Source organism: Carcharhinus amblyrhynchos, chromosome 9 (genome assembly GCF_965287045.1).
Source record: "Carcharhinus amblyrhynchos chromosome 9, sCarAmb.v2.hapA, whole genome shotgun sequence".
NCBI lineage: Eukaryota > Metazoa > Chordata > Chondrichthyes > Carcharhiniformes > Carcharhinidae > Carcharhinus > Carcharhinus amblyrhynchos.
In genome coordinates this window covers 61,639,387-61,663,265 of record NC_137332.1, presented here as the reverse complement: position 1 = coordinate 61,663,265, position 23,879 = coordinate 61,639,387, and the positions used below count along the sequence as shown (strand labels likewise).

At 40.5% G+C, this 23,879-nt stretch overlaps 1 protein-coding gene across 1 annotated transcript in view; it reads left to right on the top strand.

Moving 5' to 3' along the window:
* The first annotated feature begins 1,522 nt into the window (after nt 1–1,522).
* aknad1 (AKNA domain containing 1) overlaps nt 1,523–23,879 on the top strand; it is a 59,662-nt gene continuing 37,305 nt past the window's right edge. The window contains exons 1-6 of the mRNA XM_080196761.1: nt 1,523–1,611; nt 7,843–8,286; nt 10,644–11,956; nt 12,757–12,831; nt 15,138–15,285; nt 18,047–18,141. Of these exons, the coding sequence (XP_080052887.1) occupies nt 7,953–8,286; nt 10,644–11,956; nt 12,757–12,831; nt 15,138–15,285; nt 18,047–18,141 (1,965 nt within the window). The 5' untranslated portion in view covers nt 1,523–1,611; nt 7,843–7,952. The remainder of the gene's footprint in view (nt 1,612–7,842; nt 8,287–10,643; nt 11,957–12,756; nt 12,832–15,137; nt 15,286–18,046; nt 18,142–23,879) is intronic.

The following is a 23,879-nucleotide window of genomic DNA, read 5'->3' as shown; positions in this document are numbered from 1 at the left end:
TTAGCACAATTTTGTGCTAGGATCTCAGCCTCACCACAAGTCTTGCAACAGCCTCTGGAAATCATGATTTTTAGTTTTGCTATAATTGTGACCACTGCAGAGCTGGATTGTTTAGGCACAAAGAGCTCTAAACCCTTTTGCATTTATATTTCTTTTGTAAATTTACTAAGAAACTGATTACTATACTACTCCAATAAAACTAGCAATCTAAAATCCAGTTACTCACTCGTGGAGAATTGATACTGTAATTAAAAATCCTTCTTTTTGCAATGAGCCCATTGTCATCTGTATTAATCAAACTGTATGTAGTCACTACTCTTAAATATATTAAGCAATATTTTTGAGGCAAATTACAAAATGTTTTTGTGATAACGCCCAAAAGATCAACTGGAATCAGAGGGGCATTTTTTTCATTCAGAGGGTGGTGAGTGTCTGGAAAATGCCAGAGGCAGTAATAGAGATGGGCACAATTTACCTTTAAAGCATTTAGACAGTTACATAGGTAAAATGGGTATGGAAGGAGTTTTGAGGGGATGTCAAATTGGTCTCCGAGTGGGACAGGCCTTGAGGTTTGGGGGGGGGAGTTGGGTCAGATCTCATGGAGAAGGAAGAGAGTTGGGTCAGGACTCCTCTGTGGGTGGGGGTGAGAGGGGTAAGGTCAAGTCATCCCTCCTCGAGGAGGTGAAACTTGGGTATCAGGCCTTGACAAGGGAGGTTTGGGGTGGAAATCCCTGGGGTTGAGGGAATCCCATGAGGTTGGGGAGTCCCCATGGGGTGGAGGAATTCCATGGAGAGAGTTAGATGGGGCGGTCTCTCATGGGGTGTGATTGACCTCCCTGTAGGACCTGTTAGGTTTGCATACTGAGCCCTGCATAAAGCAGGCCCCTGAGTGGGTCCATTATTGTATCCAGTTGGAACCTTGCATTCACCACAGGCTTGTAATTTTGCACATTAAGCACTGTTCCTTTACAGCTGACTTCTGGAGTTATTATAGGGGCAGGAGGCCCACAATGGCGGTGGTGGTGGGGTAATGAGGGAGGATTGGCAGGATGGGAGGAATGGGGGGGATGAGAGATGAATCCCATGGAGGTCAGTCTGGATCTTTGTAATAATTATTCAGCAGTTACAAGTGTTTTTGATTCTTCTAACTGTTTTCTGGGTAACTACTGACGGAACATGAAACTATAAGAAATTTGCCATTCAAATGGCAATTTGCGGACGGTTGTCAGTCCAGGGCAATCGCCGCGCAATTATCTGTGAACTTTGGGTACTCAGTTACACTATGTTAGAACTCGAAAGTTACTGCTCGCCCCCTCCCGCCGGGGCCGCAGCTTCTCCGTTACCATAACAACGGCGAGCAAACTCCTCCTCCCCGATTCAAATTCCAGCCAATGGGAGGGCGGGGATCGCTCATTTGCCTAATTTATGTAACCGCCGCTGAGGCTGAGCGAGCTCGCGGGGGAGCAGCGCCTAACTGTCAAACTTGTCAAAATGGGGCCGTGAGCGAGCGGCGGCGGCACCGGGAGTATTTAAAACTCAGGACAGGGCGAGAGGAATCACTCGGTCACCGGGAAACCGAGTGCAGAAAAGGAGCGAAGCTGCAATCTCCAGGTTAGTTCAAACACAGCGCCTTCTTCACCCGTGAATTAAATGGTCAGAGTCTTGGGAAGAAGGAGAAGCGTCAGGTCCACTTGCGATTTAAAATTTGCCGCCGGCTGTGGTAAATCATTACTCATCCCGGGACCCATTGCCGGCATTTGAGTGGCTGCCCTTCCTCAGTGGGAGTGGACATTGAGGTGCATTTGTGCCCAGCGACGATTGAAGTGTAAAGAGACCGTAAAACTTGACCGCGAACGGCTGCATGTGTGCTCCGCAAGTATTTACACTCCGTCCAAACTTCCTTGCTCTTTTACGCTATCTATCAGTGCTTGGGATCTTGTTGGATTGCGGCAGCTCATGGAGTGCCTGTTTAGTTGAGACTTTCCTCTGCACCCTTCAACTCCTAAAGCTTTTGCACCCTTGGAACTATGAGCTGATATCGGCGCAGGAGGGGCAGCGGAGGTGGGGAGTAGTGGGGGCTGGAGAGTTTCGTGTAGAAGCAGATTAGGTCGAATTGTCCCGGAGACAGGCAGTGCTATGGTACCTTGCCTGTGTGCCCTGCCCAATTACCCTGGGGGTAATCTAGAACTAGTCCTCGTCTCAAAACAAGGGTTAGTTATGTAGCATTGAAATTAATTCAAAGAGTTATGGACCACTGGACCTCAAATTGCTGTTGGGATGCTCAGTTGTTGAATAGAGTTAAGGCCGAGATCCATATATTTTAGAATACTAAGGGAATAAAGGAATAGGGAGCTAGCGTGGGAAAGAATACGATGCGGTGTAAATCGACCAGCAATTTCTGCTGATTGGTTGCTCATGATATAACCTCTTAGTCCTCTGAATTTGCTGGCCTATTTGCACATTGATAATAACGTGTTACTTTATCTTTTTAACAGCAAAATCGGCGCCATTAGTTCTGTCCCCATGCAAAAAATCTGTATATGTAAATTTGCTGCCATTATACTGGTTCAAAATAGTGTAAAATTAAGATCAGAAATTAGGTACAGCAGGCAACAGTCACTTCCCTTGTATTTTATTGTTTCATTGTGTAATTAAAACTATATAAATCTTCACTTAAACCTGTACTATTTACAGTTTCTTTGATTGTTTAATGGTTTCATGATAAGTCATGTTTAAAATTTACAAAACTTCTTGATTACATGTTTTTAAATATGCTGTATTTAATGTGCACGAATGATAAATGGCTTAAACTAGATGGCATCTGGAGACAATCAGGCCCTGACTATAAATGTCAATTTTTATGTTTTCTATATAACATTGGCAGGAAAGCTGAGAGTAAATAGGCATTGAGAAAATGGGATGTACAAATGAAAGAAGTTTTGGATGCAACTTTCAAATTTGCCCTTTCTAGCAATCCCTCAAAATAAAGAGGACACTTGCCAGGAAGCCTGTGGCAAGAACCTACACATAGATCTTGTAATATGGGGATGGTGTTGTGCTGCAACAATCACGTGGTTATGGCTGACCAGCAAATTCTCCTTGTTCTTACCACCTGAAACAGGCAAATCAGAAGGATTTATAGATCGTTAATCATCCTGTTTGGCCACATTATGAACACACCTTGCATGGCCATCAAGTCTGAGGGCAGGACTCAAACCTGGAGCTTCTGGCTCAGAAGCAGGGATGCTCCCCACTGCACCATAAGATTTCCTTGTAATTTCCCAGTTTCACCAACACCGGAAATTCCACCACAAGTGATCGTCATCGTAGAGTGATGTTTAACACAAGTGGAAATATAATGACAAAACTCTACCTCCGTCAATACTCCAACTCCACTTAGTATGGATTGACCAAGTGTTAACACTTAATTTTAATACTGGAAGTTGGAATTTAGCATGCAAACATTTTAAGTATTCTAATTCTACCTGCAGTCTTGTTCCCATATCACTTGATCCTCCTTTCTTTCAACCATAGATGTTACTTTTGGCAAAAGGACGGTGGGAATATCAGGTGTACATATCCACACAAATGAGAGCGAGGATGAGTAAAGACCTGCTGATCCATTGAGTCTGTCACATCTGGGCATGGTGTGCAGAAATTACACCATCAGACCTTGATCCCTTCTTTCTCAGCTCCCTTCCAGCCACATAATCTCCTAGGGAGAGGTAAAAAAGGGAAAAAGCTATAGGAATCTTCCCTGTCCATGTGTATTTGATTAAAATTTGTCTCAACCCAATAATCTTCATTGATCATAAAGTTGAAGAAAACTATTGAATTCTGATTAATTTACACAAAAAGCAAGCACAAAACTTTATGATATTCCAAAGTACCATTTTCTGATTGTCAGAATGCCTCTGTTGTATTGTTAAAATCAAAGATGAACTGATGTCATGCTAATGAATTATGGATTAGTACTGACTGAAATTCATGTTTGTAATGTTGCTAGTGGTTGCAGTATGTGTCATATGTGTAAATGTGTGTGTGTGTTGCCCAGACAGCATTAAATTTGCATACAGTTGATTTAAAAGTACTGTTCCTATTGATACCAATTAAAATTATTCAACATGATGGTCACCTGTGTCCCTGCTCTTCAGTGTATAATAATCAACAAATAGCAGTAGTCTACATATGAGCAATTAATAGTACCACATTAAGATTACTACACAAAAAGACATAATTTTCTGTTTGAAACTGATCCAAGTTTCAAAGTTATGAAAGAAAATTAAGGAAATCCTTAGTTGAATCAATATACACAAGTCACATCAATACATTTAAAATGATTACGTCTCCTCTAAAGTTGCAACTATTCTGTCCAATATGCCTCCATACTGTTTTATTTAGAGTATTTAATTATTAACGAAAAGTGTGTGGACAGATGATATGGAGAATGAAAAGCAGAAGGTCCCATTCTTGTGCATTATTAACAGCAATCTCTGTTACAGCCGTTTATAAATGAAGTTGAAAGCTATCAGCTTGTACAAATTGGACAAGAAATTGATGCCCTGCTTCTTCCTTCTGCACCCCACCTCCACCCCATTCTTGTTCTTCTGAACAATCTCATGGGAAATGACTCCAATTATCCTTTACCCAGGAAAATTCTCATTCAGATCTTGTACACACTAGTGCTGCAAAGTATTATCCCACTTGGTTAATTATTAATTGACAAGCAAAAAAGCATCTGACTTATTGCAATTATTTATTACTCCAGTAATGATTACAGAAACACCTTGCATTTATATGGTTCAATTTACAAAAACATTCCAAGGTACCAACTTTGTTTATTTTCATTTTACATTTCTGGGCATGGTGAAGAGTCAAAAAGTATGCTCGCCTCTAGTTCAACTTCCCTGTTGATAAGCCATATCATGTGCATGTATTACATTTTTCTTCTACCATGCAGTATTTTACATTTGTCTGTATTGGACTTTATTTGTCATTATTGGGTCAGCTGCAAACCCTATCAAACTCCCTTTGCAACAGTTTAGTAATCAGCCACTGTGAAACTGTGGGAGATTCCCCCCCCTCTCATTTTCTGTTGTCCCCACGAGCTCAAAATTCATCAAAGCTGAATGAAAATTTTAGACTAAAATTAATAACACTTATGTTTGTGCATAAGCAGAGGAAAGGATCATATCTAGGTAGCTTGTTAAGTTAATTGTGTAAGTTTGAATCAATTAGGAGCCATTTTAGGTGTTCCTCAGAATAGGAAGTTGATGTACCTAATCCCTAGTAAGGAAATACATTCTTTCCATTACAAAATGCTTCAAAAAAACCTGGGAAATGTTTTGAGGCAATTTTTCTAACATGGAAGTTGTGCGCAGTGTTGAAGACTTAATGTGGTGCAAATGGATGGAAGAATTAATCCAAGGATTCATGACTTAAATACCTATACCATGCCAAATAACAGAATAGAAAAGCATCAGAACAAAAGATGGAAGTAGATTTTTGGCTTCAGTACCTATTCAGTAATTGGTAGGAGAGATGTATCCATTCACCAGGATCCTCACTACTGATCCTGGGGCAAGAAGGTCCCAAAGCCAAAAGTTCTGTCTCAAAAACAAAAATGAACTTCCCCCACTACTGCTCCTTTTTGGCTAAACTCCAGGACCCTCATCACCCTCCAAACTGAAGAAAGTTTCAACCCAGCCCCATAATCCACTTTTGAGCATCTTATGTACATACATGTGAAAAGTTGAGAAAGAAGGACTGGAATTACCCATTTCTGTGTTTTTTTTCTTATAAGTGTACACATGCTTTACAAATAAAGTTCATTTTTGCAAGATATCTGAAAGAATATTACAAACAATTCAAATTGGCCACCACAGTGCAATGATATTCAAGTTTTCTACATAAATCATATTGCACTCTGAGGTGCTTCAATAAAATCAAAGGAACATTGCAGGCATTTCAAAATAGTCGCTACAAAAGATATAATGGCATATCAGTTGCCTACATCGATCAAATTGCACTCTGAGATGCTTCCATACAGTTGTGATACATATAATATTCACTGGATACATTAAATGAGTCATACAGCTCGAAGGGTTCCATACAATTCTCCCTTCATTGCAGAATGGCTGAAAGGTGTTAGACAATGACCTTTTCCCATCACACCTCTGCAGCAGTTGCCCCAAGCTGTAGTACTTCCCTCAGCATGTAGTCCCAGACTTGGAATGTGCCAGTCTGCAACACGTGGTCAGGGACAACTATTTGCACTCGAAGATCAATAAGTTTCAGGCAGACCAAAAAGCATCTTTCACCAAGTAGCTGATCTTCCAGTAACAGCTTTTTTGTCTCAGTGTGCATCCCTGAGAACAGCTGGTAGAGCACAGAGTCCTGCATCATAGTGAAAGATCTAACTGGGAGGGCCTTTCGCACGAACAGCCAAGCTAGGTCTTGCTGCTTGTTTGAAAGTTCTGGTGATGTAACATTCTGCCAAATGAATGATTGTGATAGTTTGCTCAGGTAATCATCTGATAGAATCCACCATCTCCTTTCCTGCAGGGCCTCTAGGATGTTACAAGTGAACCCCGGTTTAGTGGACTTGTAATCAAAGGTGTTTCTCTGCATAATTTTTTCCACAAGAGGTAGATGTAAACTCAATTACTTGGAGTGTTCTGTGGCAGCATGGCCTTTGCAATATTGGGACAGATAGAACCTTCGCACGTGGTAACACTTGGTGCATGCATACTGAGGATCTATGCACAGCTTAAAGCATTCACACACAAAGGTGGCCATCAGGATGAGGGTGACGTTGAGCATGGTTTTTGTCCCCTTTATCTAAAGATTTGTACATTGCATCCCTGAACTTCAACCTCCAAAGCGAAAAATGGCACAGGTGATCGCCATAGCTCAGGAGTGAGGAATGAGATCTTGTAGATGTATACTCAGATCTGCTCACTTGGAAAAGCACTGGTAACTAGGTAACTGCAGTGGAGCACAAAGCTGATGTAGAAGCCCTGCACTCTTTTTCTATTCACTGTGCCCAGGATTCTTGAGGCAAAGTGATGATGGAAATTGGCCCTGTTGTGTAAATGTGCCCTGAAACTATCTTTACCACTAGTATTGAGGAATTTCTGTGGTTATTTCAAAAATGCCTTGTTGGGTTATGCAACTGACCTGATAGCTATTTATATATTTTCTGTGAATTCCTAAAGTGAATCTGTCTCATTAAGTTCGGAAGTAAATAATTTATACAGATAAGACATGAGGGATGCGTGGAATTGGATGCAAGTTGGCAGAAATAAAATTGGGAACCAGCTCCAATCTGCCAATTTGAGTTTTAATGAACCAGGGCAAAAGGGCTACAGGTTGGCATTTTAAATATGTCATGAGGCAGGCAGTCTATGATTTAACCCACTTTACCAGTCAGGTTTCCCAGGCCTCATGTAACCTATCAGCTCCAGCAAGGTCAGGACACTATCTGAGTAGGCACAAAGCAAATGCCCTCGCAACAGTCCTTGTGGACCAGGAAGAGCACATGTGCTTTTGCCTGGCAGCAGTACCACCCCTACCTCCACCATGCTGTATAGAAGTTGATATGGTGACGAACATATTCAAGGGCCTTTACAGTATTAAATTTCCTCGGAATTCACTTAAGTTGGTATACAAAAATGCCACAAATATTTAAATAGATTATATATTTTTTCTGACCTTAATGTACTTTTCCCAAGAGAATTTTTGACAAGTCGAATTACTTTTTTTGAATAAGTATACACAAATGTTAATCATAATAAACTCTGTATGACTCTCCTTTTTTCTCTCCTGCAAACATGATTCTAGTTCTGCACTACCTATTTCAGACTTCATTAAGTGAGAAGATTGTTCTGAAGAAAAACAAGACCTTTCTAAATGTGCTAATTTATCTGACCATTTTTGGCTGATTTGGAAAAATGGAATACTTTGAAGCAAATATAAATCTTGATGCAACAAGTGAATTGGATACTGATGACAATGGAGACCTTTTAGAAAAAATGGATGATTATCAATTCACCAGATTTGTGGAGAATCACTGCATTAATTTGCAACAATCACACAGCATCCTAGATGAGGACTGCATCAAACAAAGTCCAGAGAATTCTTTAATATGGGAGAAATCCTTTGAGCACAGTATACTTCTAGATGTGGATAATGATTTCAACTTAAATTTTAATGAAGTGTGTGATTCCTATACAATCTTCCTTTCTCAGTCGTCAGTGGAAGATGATAGCTTTAACATGACTGCAGGTTTGTCAATATGATTACTCTTAATGTTTCTACAAGGGATTTCTCTTTCTCATGACCTAAATGTTCCCAAAGGAAGCAAAATTTATATAGGATATTGCTCTCATGACAATTACATACTGGTGCAATAATTGTACAACAGCCACTTTGTAAGTGAAGGTCTTTGTCATCTGCTTTGTTATCAATGGTACAATATTTAATTTATTCTGATGTTTAATTTCAACATTATTTTCAAGCAGGCTTACAATCTAGAATGGAGAGTTTGTTAGTAACCGTAAATGACAATCTGTACTTTATTAAATATTGTAATTAAATATTTTGAATGTTTTGCATTAATTTGTAATTTATTTATCAAACCTTACAATACTTTTCCTGGTTCCTGCAACTATTTTTGTTCTCTTTCTAGAATACTGTACTCAAAATGCTGCACTTCAAGATTTTAATAGGGAGCCCTGGGATTTTTTAAATCTTGACCTGAAATTGCAAATGTAGTCTGTTTCCAAACCTCTGTAATATTTAGCTTATTGACCAAAAAGTTATTTATGAAGAATTTGGAACATAATGTTGAGGATTTCAGTAAATTAAACGACTACATGTTGCTGCAATTTGGACATTTCACCCACTCCCCATTTTTTATTCATTTTTAGAAAACCCAAAAGCAGTTTCCATAGGCAGGTCAATGGTTCTGGTAGAATGGAATTTCTACATCTCATCTATGAAGTGAATGAGTTACAGTGCTACATGATTAACAACTTGCCTTTATATAACACTTATATAAAGGAAACACAGGAAAAGATGCCAAGACATTTCACAATTATAATCAGAAAAAAATTGATACTGTACCACAGAAGGAGATCTTGGGATAGGTGATGAAGCATTTGATTAAAGCAGTGAATCTTTAACCTTTTTAAAGCATAAGATCCCTTTTAGAATCTAAATGCAGCAGAAGATCTGCTTTTAAAAATTCAACTTTACTAAAACCATCAAAAATGTCCACCATACTGACCTATTCTTAGCGTGACACACTACCTATAACTGCCGTGAAGTCTGGGTTGTAGCTTGAGATGGTCAGTCTCATACAGTCCATCAGATGGACATCTGTGAGATGTGTGCAATACTTCGCCTTGATGATTTTCATCTGGGAAAAGGCCATCTCACAGAGGTGGAACCAAAGTAAGCCTTCACCCTGAGTGCACAGGATGTCAGAAGAGGATACTTCTCTCTGTTTACAACTCCCCAGAAGTCTTTGATCTAGCTTTCAGCTCTTTGTTATTTTGCATAGTGTTGATTTCTATATCAAGTGAACTGCTTTGGTCAAACACCTGCTGAAAGTTTGCTGTCAGTTCTGTAATATCCACTTGAAGAAAAGGACAAACATAATTATTTGTTCCATCTCGTCCATGTCCTGAAATCATCTGTTGAATTTCCAATTTGTTCAGGTGATCACAGAACCTGTTTGGATGGAACCCTTTCTGTTTGACCTGTTGTTAAATTTTCTCCAGATATGGGAAGTGCTCAGTAATTTTGTTCTTTAATTGGGAGGACCATAGACCCGGTTTCAGCTTGAATCCATTCACTGCACTAATTGCATGTGACAAGTCTCTGTCCCTCCCATGTAGTTCACAATTCAGCTCATTCAGTTTTGTACTTATGCCCGTAAACAACAGCAAGTCTAGCAATGACACATTATCTGACAGCTCACTGCATACTTGATTTCTTGATTTAAGAAAGCTGACAATTTCAGATGTAAAAATGTATGGAGGAATTTTCCTTGACTTAACCACCTCACTTCTGCATAAAGGATTAGCTCACCATAGGTGGCATCAAGCTCATTGAGTAGCAATTTGAACAAGTGATGTGGTAGAGCTCTGGCAGAAATTGAGTTGACGATCTTGACAACAATTGTCATTACATGAGAAAAGTCAATAATCTTGCTCACTTGTACTTGTTGGAGGATAACACAATGATAATTGACAAAGGAGGGAAATTCAGGATCATTTCTGCAAAGTGCACCAAAAACCTGCACAGTAGACCAAAGTTGGAACTCAGAGTTCTTGAAGGTTTGTAGGACTTGAGTGCAGAGGTAGGAAGGGATAAGGAGGGATTTTCTGGTAATTATTTCACTACATTCTTGAACTTTGCAAATAAAATAAAATACTTATGAATCATAATCAAAATAAACTGTTATAATATTTGTATAGCACAACATTATGAGGAAGTTTCTAATTGATTTAGACAAATAATTTGATTAGATTCAGAATAATACATGTTAGGTTACTGATTGACTTGAATGCTATGAAAATTAGTGTTGTTACTTAAAATGGAACAGGATTTTAATGATGTTTCTGTTTCTACAATAGATAATATTGGCAAAATTAAAAATGGATATGATGGCAGTGATGAGGCTGAAATACAAACCACTGAAGAAACTGGATATGCACACAACAAAGATATCCACAGTTCTAGCTATTTGGACAAACATGGTGAAACAAAAGATCATTTGGAAAGTAATGTTCAAGACGATAAACTGCAGGAGATGGCTGGCAATACCACTGATGAGGAGCAGGAAGAGCTGCCATATGATGGCAACTTACAGAATGTTAGTGATCATCCTACAGATGAGAATTGTCCACCATTAACTAGACTTGTTGATAACCAATCAACTTGTATGCCTGTTAGCAGGATGATCCAAACTATCTCATTTAGCAATCAAAGATCAACTGTGGAAAATTCATTCTTCCAACAGCACATACCTGACAATGGACTGAGTACAGAAACTGAAGCTCCTAGCCATAGAAATAAAAGTGAACCTAATATCTTTTTGTCAGAGGATACAACTGATACATCGGCATCCAAGCATGGAACTAAATTGAAAAATAGCCCATCAGTTGAACGTAATCATCTTAATGGTGGAAGATCGAGCATTTCTGAATCACTCTTGTGTTACTTATCTGAAGAAGATCTGGCACTTAGTTCAACAATGTACATTGACTCTGAGACTTTACCAGAAACCTCTTTTACAGATAGTATTGAGGAAACAGTAATTAAAAACCACAGTTCATCGATAGCCACTAATAATTTACTCATAAACACAAATAAATTTACAAATTCAGAACCAGACTTTTCAAGGAAACAAGAGCTAGATAGCAAATTTGCAAATGAAGAGGAAGTGTTGCAAAATGAAAATGATTTGCACTACAGCAGGTCTGCTCAGGGAATCATGGAAAGTAATTACACCAATGGGCTGGAGAATTCACCAAAAACAGCGCAGGAACATAACACAGAAGTACCACTCAGTCTTGAAACAATACCAGAAATTATTCAAAATCCTATGTTAAAAATGGGAAGAACAATTTCTTACAATGAAATAAAATATGGTAGAGGGAAACAACATTATCATCTACTCGACCTTTCCAAAGTTGAACCCAAGATCAAAATTCCCAAGAGAAATACTTCCAATAATTGTAATTCAGAAAAAACAATAATAAAAAAAGCAAAGTCTTCACCCAGCTCACTAGAAAATCCCCATGCCATTCATACATCAGCTGCAGATGTCGTAGCACAGATACTGGATAGTACACAATCATCAGTAATTCTTACAAGACCAGAAGTTAATAATGAAAAACAATCTGTGGAAGAAAATCATACCTCAGAACTTTTTCATCAACTGCAGGTAATAAAACGTTTGTGGCCTTGAAATGAATTTGTACCTGAACTGGATGCAGCCCTAATACCAGCCTAATGAGGACAGCTGTCTGGACCACAAGTAATTGGCCCATCACTTGGACAGTGTAGCTGTTATGAGAGGGCCAGATCGGCCAATTTGGATGAGGTGGTCTCTGTTTTTAATGTGAAGCAAGGAAGAACACACTTGGCTTACTTCCGCATTATGTTATATAGGTTATGCATACTGTGGTTGTTCACAGTCCAGTTTGGGAAAAGAGCTGACATAAGTATTCAGCAGGACCAATGACAGTTTTAAGTATCACCCTGAATGCTGAGTGAGCTATTGTAACCAAACATGGTGGGCAATGTACATCTTACATAGAATAATCATGTACATGCCATCTGCTATATTGACCCTTATAAAATGTGAGCAGTGTCTTTGATATTTATTTCCATTTCACCAATAGTCCCACATTCTCCTGATCTAACTCTGTGAAGAGTCATGTTGAGAATGGTACAAAAGCATAGGCTAACAAGTTCAGTGCAATGATTATTAATGTTCCATTGCCATTTTACTAACAAGCGAATGCAGTGAAATTGGTCCCTTTAATCTATGTAGGGAAGATAGGTTAAAGTTGTTTATGTGGCAGGGCTTCCATTTTCTCTGACAGAATTTTTAAACTAAAACTTTGCAACAATTTGCCACCTATGTTACTGTAAATGTTGATATCAAATTAACCTCTTTGCCTGTAGGTGCTTAGAAACAAGCTCTGTCTTTATAACTTTATTCTCATGCTATATTCTTAGGAGGAGTTTGACAAACTGTTAATAAAATATGCAGAAGCTGAGAATACCATTGATCAGTTGCGGTTTGGTGCTAAGGTAGGTGCATTGCCATCAGCAACAATGTGCAGGTCTTTTGCTTCACGCAATGTAATAACTGATACTAATATGACAAGTAAAACTGAGATTCCCAATGTCAGTTCATTCTTACATTCAGGGTTTCTTCAATTGCAGTATCAACTGGCTGCTAAGAGTCAGTGAAATAGCAAAAGTATTTGCTGCCCATAATTCAGGCTACAAAGGAAAGAATTTGTGTGGGGGATACAGACCCCTGAATACATGGTATTCAGTGACCTTTAATTTAAGTCTGTGAATTGGGGTCAATTTCTACTTTGTCCAGCTCCTCTGTCTGTCTTAGTTAATGTTTTGTAAACTGAACACTTTTAAGAATTTACCATCAGAACTTACATCTAAATGCATCTTGTAACTCACTGGGATTGAAAATAAATAAATATTTAACTAGCCATTTGAAAAGAAACTGAAGTGGGAAATATTTCCTGTAAATAACAGTTGGTGCTAAAGCCATATTCTGGTAATAAGAACACTTACTTGTTAATATAAAAACATTACAGACAATCTTTGAGTCTTTTGGTTCATCCTCTAAGTCCTGAATGCAATCAAAAATCATATGAGTTACCTGTTTTAGGATTTGGATTTTATTGTTAGTTCTATAACTTTAGATATAAAAAGAAAGCATGATAATTTTGAGTTGGTTAGACTATTGTGCTGATTAGATTCAGCTGGAAATAAACATTGGGCAGAGTTTTGCAGGACCTAGCTGGCAGGTTTTTGAGGGTGAGAGGTAGGGGGCATAACATTTTGTGGTTAGCTGCTATGCCCTCCAACCTGTCAGAAAGTTTACAGCACTCATGAGAGGTCTAGACAGCCTATCTGTCCTCACCTCAGTTGAGTCTCACTTACAATAATTTTAAGGCTGACAGGAGGAGGTCAGGATCAGGTTAGTGGATGTAGCCCAGCAGGTTAACCTACTTGGGCTTTGGGTGAGAAAGGACACACGGATGCCTCAGTCACTGTCCCCCTTTCCTGTTTGGGCCTCCAGCAGGTGTCCCCTATCCCCTGGTCTTTCTAACCACCTTGTGCCACACTCCCTCCTTGTCATGAGGATTCCCCTGCTGTCCTCATTGTATGAGCCACTGACTTACCTTTGTCCTGAGCTCCTGACACTTTGAATCTGAGGACTGCCTATAGTCTCAGCATGTGGCTACTACTCACATTGTCACTGCTGGGACTACAGAGCTGCTGGCAAATCAGATTAACCAGCAGTTCTCTGAGGCGGAGAGTAGTTGAAGTTCTAATATTTTTAAAAATGATACCTTTCTCAGAGTTACAAAGCCAGTACACAAAATGGGCAAGCCCTTAATCCATCTCCTTGCTCCAAAAAACAACTCAAATTCAAATTGAATCCAATTTATGGTCCCCACACAATGGCATACACTAGCTGACAAGAACAGGCATTACACCTGATCTCATGATTGACCTTAGCTATTAGGCTGAGAATACCCCACAGAGTGCTAAATGGCTGAGGGCTGCTGACATCGACAAGGATTCGTTCCCCACCAACTTTTCTGGTAGCGGGAAGGAAACCCTGTCGTTCGAAAAATCCTGCTTCAGTGTGATATTGTGAAGTTCTTTTCTCGTGACATTAAGAATGAAGGCTGCATTCATTATTACAAATGCATGAATCAATATAAATCACTTAGCAAATTGTAGGTCAATGATTATGCCTCCCTTTTCATATTTGATTCTTGCATTTCTGAAATTTTGGATCAAGCCATTTCCCTTGCTCTCATTCTAATAAGATTTAACTTTAATAAGTAAGGAAAGTTACTGTAATTTTTAATCCAGTAAGCCTCTCAATTTAATATAAAAGCCTAATGGAAGCATAGATAAATGACATAAAGGTATAATCTTATATCCCCCACCCCCTACTTAACACATTAGTTAACTTCAATTTCAAGAGGATATTTCCAAAGTGAAATTACCTTATTCCAAGGGCATGTTAATGTGACAATTTTAAGCATTACTGAGAAACAAGATGCTCAAGTTGCAAAATAAATCAGGAGTTAGGATTTAACTCAAATCTACTGAGAATTGGACTGAGATTTAGTGCCAGCAATGGTAGTTCATAGGAGTGGGACGAGATGGGGGTTGTAGGGAGGGGCATTTTGGAGAGTGGGGTTTCAGGGGGGTTAGAAGCAAAGGCAGGGACTTGGTTTGCAATTCCCTGATGCCAAGTCCTTTGATCATTTATTGAGACCTGACAATGAGGGATTTGCGTTGCTAACATAAACATATGCTAATTTTAGTTTTTATTCTTTTATTAGGTATCTGCAAACTCTGATTTAAATAAAAATCAAATGATTCAATCTGAAACTTTGTCCACACGCTATCAAATAAGCAATTTGACTGATCCTCAGCAACACCAAGCTCAGTCAGGATCTACCTCTGATTCAACCATACTCTTCCCTTTTGGTAAACAATTAACATCTAGAATATGGATTTATATATTTCTTTTAGGACTATAGTAAATATAAGTGATTACCTGTATCTGACATGAAGCACGTTAATAGGTTTTGCATTCATATAGTTATTTTGTTACAGCTTTTAATTACAAAATTTCAATTTTGGTTAATTTTCATATTTTTATATTGATCCCATTGCTAATTACCAACATTTTTAATATAGCAACTAACCTAACAATATTACTGTATTACATTGCCCACATCTCAATATAAGATTTACATAATAGAGAGCAACCAAGAGTCTGTAAATTTAATGAAATCACAAGGTGCATTGAAACTGTTGTAAATTTACTTGTACCTGGATATCTAATAAGACTGAGTTAATAGTCTGCAGTCAAAGGTAGATTTAGGGCACGGTTTTCAGGTCCTGCCAGGATAAGGAACAAAAGCAGATGGGGCCCAAAAATTATGAAACAGCTAGTGTGTTTGTTTGTGGACCACATTCCTGGCATTGACCATTCATGTTCATTCTACCATGAGGTAGGCTGACAATTAGACATACTTAGAGTTTTGTTAACCAGGATTAAGGAGGCTAAATGTAATTTTCCAGCGTTCACCTGATGGTGGGAACCAGTGATCGGCTGAAGTACTGTTATAATTCAGGTCAGATATTCCAAAGTGTTTTATGAAGCCCAACTGGATCATAAGTTTTGCAATTTGTTCTTGGCTAGGGTGAGCATGAGATGCTTCACTTCAGGTATGATTCAGCTGACCCACTAGGGAACTTTTATCAAACAAAGTTGAGTTAAGAATACAGTTAACATGTATAGTAAGAAAGTTAGCAATAACTTTACCAATTACAAACGAAAAGAAGATATTATATAACCCTTAATAAGTATACAAAATATTCCAATCAAACAAACTTCCCTATACAAAATCCTTGCCACAAGTTTAGCACAGAAGGTATGAATGCTCATGTGATGCTGGGACTTAGTCCTTTGGTTGGAGAATTGAAACTCTGACTTCCCATCTTTGTAACTTCCAGCAGCCTTCTTGACATACACACAGACCAGCTTGAAGTCAGAACAGCTTCCTAAAACACCAGGGAGAAAGGTCCTAGGCAAGCAAACGACCAACAAAAGATTTTTCACTCCTGGAGGCCTGGTGACCTTCTTCCAGCTAGCCAGCAGAATCTATAATATCAGGGAGAGAAAAAAAAAATGCCTGCCACTGGCCCACAAGGGCAGATTCTGATGCTAAAACGAAAACTGAAAGAATAATAGAAAAATTACAGTTACAAAGCCAATCATACATAACTTCTGTGAGGTTTAAGACTTGGGTTATAATGTTGTTATCTTTAACAAAAGAGAGTTTGATCTCAAGAACACAAGGACAGATTCCTGGAATTCCAGTGTTATTAGTTCATATTAAGAATATCTAAGACAGCAGTATTTTAATTTTAATATTTTTTACTTGGGAGGACAAATACTGGAAAATGTAAGCTAAAGTTGATTGTGCAAAAGAATGCAGTCAATCTGAAAAGTAAATAGCTAACAAGGTATGAACTATAACAGTTAAGTTTGACCTAGCACTAGAGGCGTATTAAATAATTGTATAAACTGGATTACTTTCACTACTTACAATAGGCCAAAGCTACGCTATGTCATGCGCCAAGTGTATAAGAGCATTTATGGCACAGTTATAAATTTCACAAAAAAGCAGCAAGTCTGAGCAGTATGTTTTTAGTCAAGTGCATGTCTATCAAGAGTTGAATTTTTGCTTTGGAAGATGTATACCTGTATAGGGCAGTGTTTGTCAGCACCACCACCCAAGCAGGTACTGAGGGGGAGGAACCACCTGACTTTGACATCTCAATCAATCTTCCTGCTCACAATGCAGGATCATAAAAGATCCCAGAAAGTATCTAAGGCCCAAAGTAAAACTAAACAAAACCCCATTTAAACCATTGAAGCGGCAATAAAAGGACTTCTAATCAGACAATCTAGCAAAAATGAAACCAAAAAGCCTGCTTATAACTGCAGAGAACATGATTTTAAAAAAATGATTCTTAAAAATATGCTAATGTCACATACCAGTGCTTCAGGTAGGGCACATCCCCTCAGTGTAGGAGATAGGTTGAAAAGTAATTTCCAACACATTAAAAAGGTAGCTATAGATTTTACAACTCCTTCTTCTGCCCATGTCATCGTTGTAAGTTACTTTTTTTCTCTTAATTTCTAAGGTTCCCATTACTCCAGGCAACAGTTACCTCTAGAACTACAAACTAGAATTATTTGTAAGAAGTACAAAAGCAGCATGGTTTATATCTGTAAAGTTTTTAAAAAAATAATCTTTTTACATGTAAATACTGTTAAAATACACACACACACAAGTACATCAGTCCTGGAATAAAATGTGTTCTTTTTGTCTCAGATATAATTTATTTATAAACTTTTACTCCTCGCAGCCCAAGATACGGGCAAATACAGATCAGAATTGACACAAAAACCCAATATTGGGGCATTGTATAGCATTTTATATTGCATGCCAGACCTAATTGGTATATTATCACCGTTGTCAACATAACCTGTCCTTATGGACAATTAATCATACATTAAAAAATGAAAGTTTGATTTTTAGCATATCTAAGTTAGTTATGAGTTCTACTAAGTGTTGAATGTGACATTAATAGAAATCAGTAGAGTTTGCTTTTTGAAGAATCAGCATATAACAACTGTCATTATTGGTTATCCCTGTTGGAACCAAACCAGATTCGTGCCAACCCATTGCTGAGGTTTCCAAGGCAACTGAAGCAGAACGAATGGCTCAGGGGCTAAACAAGCACATTGAATATTTCAAACATCAGGTAATTGATTGACTGAAGCATAACTTTGCAAGCTACTATAGCAGTAGTTACATGTATCAAATAAAAAAAGGCACTATCTTAGAGCGTGATACTTTGTGTGTTCTGCATAACTTAAATTTAAGTATATCAATGGGTAATTTGAAAATATCGATAACATAGTCCACATCATAGAATCCCTACAGTGCAGAAGGAGACCATTTGGCCCATTGGGTCCTCACAGACCCCCTGACAAAGCATACTACCCAGGCCCAACCCCTGCCCTATCCCTGTAACCCCACACATTTACCCCACTAATCCCCCAACCTACACATCTTGGAACACTAAGGGGCAATTTAGCATGGCCAATCCACCTAACCTGCACATCTTTGGACTGTGAAAGGAAACTGGAGCACCTGGAAGAAACCCAAGCAGACATGGCAAGAATGTGCAAACTCCACACAGACAGTCATCCAAGGCTGTAATCAAACCCAGGTCCCTGGCGCGGTGTGGCAGCAGTGCATTAAGTGGTTACACTGTGCCACCATGCCGATCGTTTAAAAACACAGATAGAAAGGCTGTACAATACTTATATTTGAAAGTGACAGATTACTATCGTTGCTTACTACAGAGGCTACTGAGGAATTGCATTTTCCAAACTACAAGATTGCTTTAAACACCAACCTAATGACATATAACAATTCTATTTACAGCATTGCAAAATTCTTAAAATGAATTCACATGCAGCAACATATGGTTGCAGGTAATGTATTACAGAGCTGGATTTCCTCAAAATGTAAGAATTCTTGCCATTGGGACAGAAAATGGACAGCATTTTGAGTGTCGTTTTACCGGTAGTGGCCAATTAAGGGGCTCCTCCATGGGCCGTGGAGTTGTTGTTCATCCATCGTCATCGGTGAGGACCTTGACACCATTAGTCATTTTGAGGCTGGTTGCGTTGTGTCGGAAGATGCCTGATCAGGCCAGTTCAGGCACGGAATGCCCTGGCACATATTGGACACTTGTGTAGACACTGTAATTGTTGCGCTGGTGGCTCTGGGCTTGCACAGCTCGCGCTTAAGTTGTGCTTCAGCAATACACCTTGCTTCGTGAACTTGACAGCCATTGTGGATGAGGCGGTGCCAGGTAGGGCAGTTTTGTGCCAGCGTTTCCCAGGTCGTCGTGTCAATGTCAAGTGACTTCCGACAGGCCTTGAGTGTGTCTTTGAAACATTTCTTCTGCCCTCCATGTGAGCTTCTTCCAGCAGAGAGTTCCCCAAAAATGAGCTGCTTGAGTATTCGTTCATCTGACATACAGATAACATGACCTGCCCACCAGGTCTGCACTCTCATCAGCAGTGTGTGGACTGATGGTAGACTTGCTCCAGAGAGAAATTCGGTGTCTGGTACTTTGTCTTGCCATCGGATGTGTAATACTCTGCAAAGACAAGTTATGTGGAAATGATTGAGCTGTCTTGCATGCCTTCGATACACAGTCCACGTTTCACAGGCATACAAGGGGGTAGTGAGTACCATGGAGCTGTAGACCTTCAGTTTTGTTGCTGGGCTGATTCCTCGATGTTCCCATACTGTAGAGCGCAGTCTATCAAAAGCAGAACTTGCCTTTGCTATTCTGCAGTTAACTTCTGTATCAGTAGGGAGAGGGTGCTGCCAAGATAAGTGAACTGGTCCGCTGCCTGTAGTTTCTGCCCTTTGATTGTGATTATGGGTTCTGTGTCGGTGTATGAGGAGCAGGCTGGTGCATGACTTCTGTCTTTTTAATGTTGATGGTGAGTCCAAAGTTGTCACAAGCCGTGGAAAATTTGTCCATACTGACTTGCATCTCCAGCTCTGAGTCAGTATACAGGGCATAGTCATTGGCAAAGAGGAAATCTCTCAGGACAGTCTCCTTCACTTTGGTAATAGCTTGAAGTCTGCTCAGGTTGAAGAGCTTCCCATCCACTCTGTACTTGAGGCTGATTCCAGCAACACTGTTTTGGAAGGCATCATTCAACATGGCAGTAAACATCATATTGAACAGTGTGGGTGCAAGCACACAGCCCTGTTTGACGTCACTGGTGACTGGGAATGCCTCAGAGGATTCTCCACCATCCAGTACTCTGGCCATCATGCCATCATGGAACTGGTGTACCATCTGAATGAATTTGGGGGGGCAGCCGACATGATCCTCCACAGGCCTTGTTATCTTACAGCGTCGAAGGCTTTCGCGAAGTCAACAAAGGTTGTGTAGAGCTCGCGATTCTGCTCCTGACACTTCTCCTGAAGTTGGCACGCAGCAAAAATCATGTCAGTAGTCCCATGACCTTTGCGGAAACCACACTGTGACTCTGGAAGCAGGCCCAGCTTCAGATGAGTGACCAGACGATTTAGCAGGACTCTTGTGAGGGTCTTTTCTGTGATGGAGAGCAGCGAGATTCCTCGGTGGTTGTCGCATACTTGCTGATTGCCTTTCCTCTTGTAGAGGTGCACAATGGAAGCATCTTCAAATTCCTGAGGAATAGATCCTTTCTTCCAAAAGGACTGGAACAGCTTGGTGAGCTTCTCCATAAGTACAGGACCAGGAGCTTTATAGATCGCTGCAGGTATGGCATCTGCCCCTGGGGCTTTGCCACTGGATAGCTGGCTGACATCTTTCGTGACTTCGGTTTTTGTGACTTTGGCTACTACTGGTGGGTCATCCATGGCGCTGTTGATATCAAACTGGGGAATCCTGTCTATTGCCTCATCGTTAATAGATGACAGTCGGTTGAAGATGGCTTCAAATTGTTCAGCCTATCTCTGCAAGATCTGAGCCTTCTCTGTAATGAGAGCTGTACCATCTGTACTCAGGAGGGGGGAGCTCCCAAGAGTTTGAAGTCTGTAAAGAGTGTTGAGGGCTTCATAGAACCATTTCAAGTCGCTTCTGTCAGCGTATCCCTGTATTTCATCTGCCTTGCTGCTCAGCCAGGCATCCTGCATTTTATGCAGTTTATTCTGGACTGTCCTGCAAGCGCTGGTGAAAGCATTTTTCTTGGCAGCTGAAGCCGGGTCGTTCTGACAGGCCTGATGAAGACGGTGCCTTTCAACAAGTAGAGCCTGTATCTCCTCATCATTCTCATTGAACCAATCATGCTTCTACTGGGTAGAGGGCCCGAGCACCTTCAGCGCAGATGTATGGATAGCATCCCTGAAGCGTTCCCAGTCATCCTCTGCGCTGCCTGCGAGGTGTAGGTCAGCAATCTTGATTTCTAAGTCCTTACCGAGTCCTGATACTATGCTGGTGTTCTTTAGCTTGGCCGCATTGATTCTTTTCATAACCTTGCTTCCTTGTGGCTGCCTCTTGGGTCTGATGTGGAGCCTCATTTTGGAGACAATGAGGCTGTGATCTGTCCAGCAGTCAGCACCACACATAGCCTTGGTTACTCTGACATCCTGCCTGTCTTTTCTCCTGACAATGACATAGTCAATAAGATGCCAATGCTTAGCACGGGGGCGCATCCAGGAGGTCTTGTAACGGGTAGGCAGACGGAAGGTTGTGTTGGTGATGAGGAGCTTGTGTGCTGCACAGATCTTCATTAAGAGTAGACTTACTGTTACACTTGCCTACTCCATACCTCCCAATGACTCCCTACCAGATCGCAGAGTCACACCCTACTCTTGCATTGAAGTCACCAAGCAAGATCAGCTTGTCGGTACTGCTCACTGCAGATAGTAGGGCGTCTAGTTCTTCGTAGAACTTGTCTTTCATCTCATCTGGGTTGTTCATTGTGGGGTCATAGGCACTGATCAGGGTGGCTTGACTTCTGTTCTGTAGCGGAAGCTGTAATGTCATAAGCCAGTCGTTCACACCCTTGGTTAGATTATCAAGTTTCCCAGCAAGGTGACTCCTGACGGTGAATCCAACTCCAGCATCACGATGCTCATCGCTGCCATGACCGCTCCAGAAAAAAGTGTCCCCCCCCCCCCAACCCCCCCCAGTTTCAGTCAACTGACCTACATTGGCAAGATGAGTTTCACTCAGGGCTGCAATGTCAATGTTGTATCTTGCAAGCTCTCTGGCAACTAAGTCTGTTCTTCTCTCTGGTCTGTCTGCTGCAGGGTTGTCCAAAAGTGTGCGCACGTTCCAAGTGCCAATGATGAGCGGTGTCACCTTGTGTTTTATTTTGTTTGTTCGACTGCAAGATGGGATCCCCACCAGCTGCAGTAAACTGGCCAGGGTGTAGTGAAGCAGGCAATGTTTAGGGCACCTTTCCTAGCCCCTTCCTCATTCTACAGAGATGAGCAGTGCGTTCCTGAAGAGGACTGCTCAGTCGCCCAGGTAGACGCCAGTTCCACTGCTGCTTCGGTCAGCAGAAAACAACCATTAGACCTGAGCCTCCTGCGTGCAGGTCCGTGACTACAGCTCCCAGTGTATCCACACCTGCTGCTTTGTTGCTCACCCATCGCCACGGGACTTCAAGGGTTAAACAGGACACATGATGATGATGATGATGGTGTTGAAACTAACGCTTGATTTGGATTAAAGTAAGGGAGAGTTGCGCAGCGTCAGCTTCACTGTCTCTTCCCAATTCCCATCTAGATCCAGTGACAAGACAAGAATCAAGATGGATGGAGGTGGGACTAGGTGCGGTGGATGACCAGGATGTCTTCTGTGTCTTGTCCTGCTCTTCGCGTTCCACAACGCTTGCAGAGACCACCTTCTTGACCGTTGGACATTCCATTGGTCTCGTCTGCTCAATCCACCGGACTGTGTCTTCACATGCTGGGATAGACGCTGGGATAGACATTTCCCTGTCTCACCGAGTGTTGAGACCCATCGGCTACCCTCACCTTGTTTAGCTGGCTTGTCGAGGCCGTTGCCTGGGGTGTGGCCGCTGTTGCATGCAAACAGCTATGGGGAGCCACAAGTGAGAATTGAGTGCCAGGTGGGGACAAAGGATGGACAGACTGCCCTGAAAGGATGTGACATGTTCCCCCACCAAAGGTAATACCCATCCCTGACATCCCATACACACCCATGGAGTAACCACAAAGGAAGGCTGCTCTGGGAACAAATTGGGAGGCTACCAAGGTTTACCTGGCAGTCTCTCCATTTATGGAGGCACCTCCCAAATGCCAGTAAAAAGCTCGTTGGAATTGAAAGTGAGCTTTAATTGGTCCTAACGTCATTCAGTGGATAGGAAACTGCTGAGGTTCCCACCACTGTAAATAAGACATAGCAGCAGGAAAATGTCCGTATGTCACTCTTTCATGAGGCTCCTTGCCTCCCAGCCTGTCTCCGAAGGGCAGGGAAAACTCAGCCCACATTTTCTTCCGAAGAAAATTGTTAATTTCCCCAATACTGTTCATACAACACCAAAAATAAAAATAGCCAAAAACATGTTTCACTATATACCCAACAGATGGAGCAGTAGATGGAAGTTGTTGAAATAAATTTCCAAGGAGAGTCTTACCTATAATGGGTGAACATTTTCACCACTTTTACTACCACAGCTAATAATAGGGTTGGTGTTGGAGCAAAATAAGTTAAAAATTTCAATAACTAAAAACTGCAATTCCTAAGCAGCTTGTGATATTTAAAGAGCAACACCAATTGTTGTTTATAAAACTAAGTCAAAAAAATTGGCTGGTTAAATTTAAACTGAATTTAATCATTTGTTTTTTGTTATTTTTCGAACACATTTACAATCATTCACCAGAAAAGAAGATCAGTAATGCAAAATACACAATGAGTTCCCAGTAGATTACAGAGTGAACATTTTG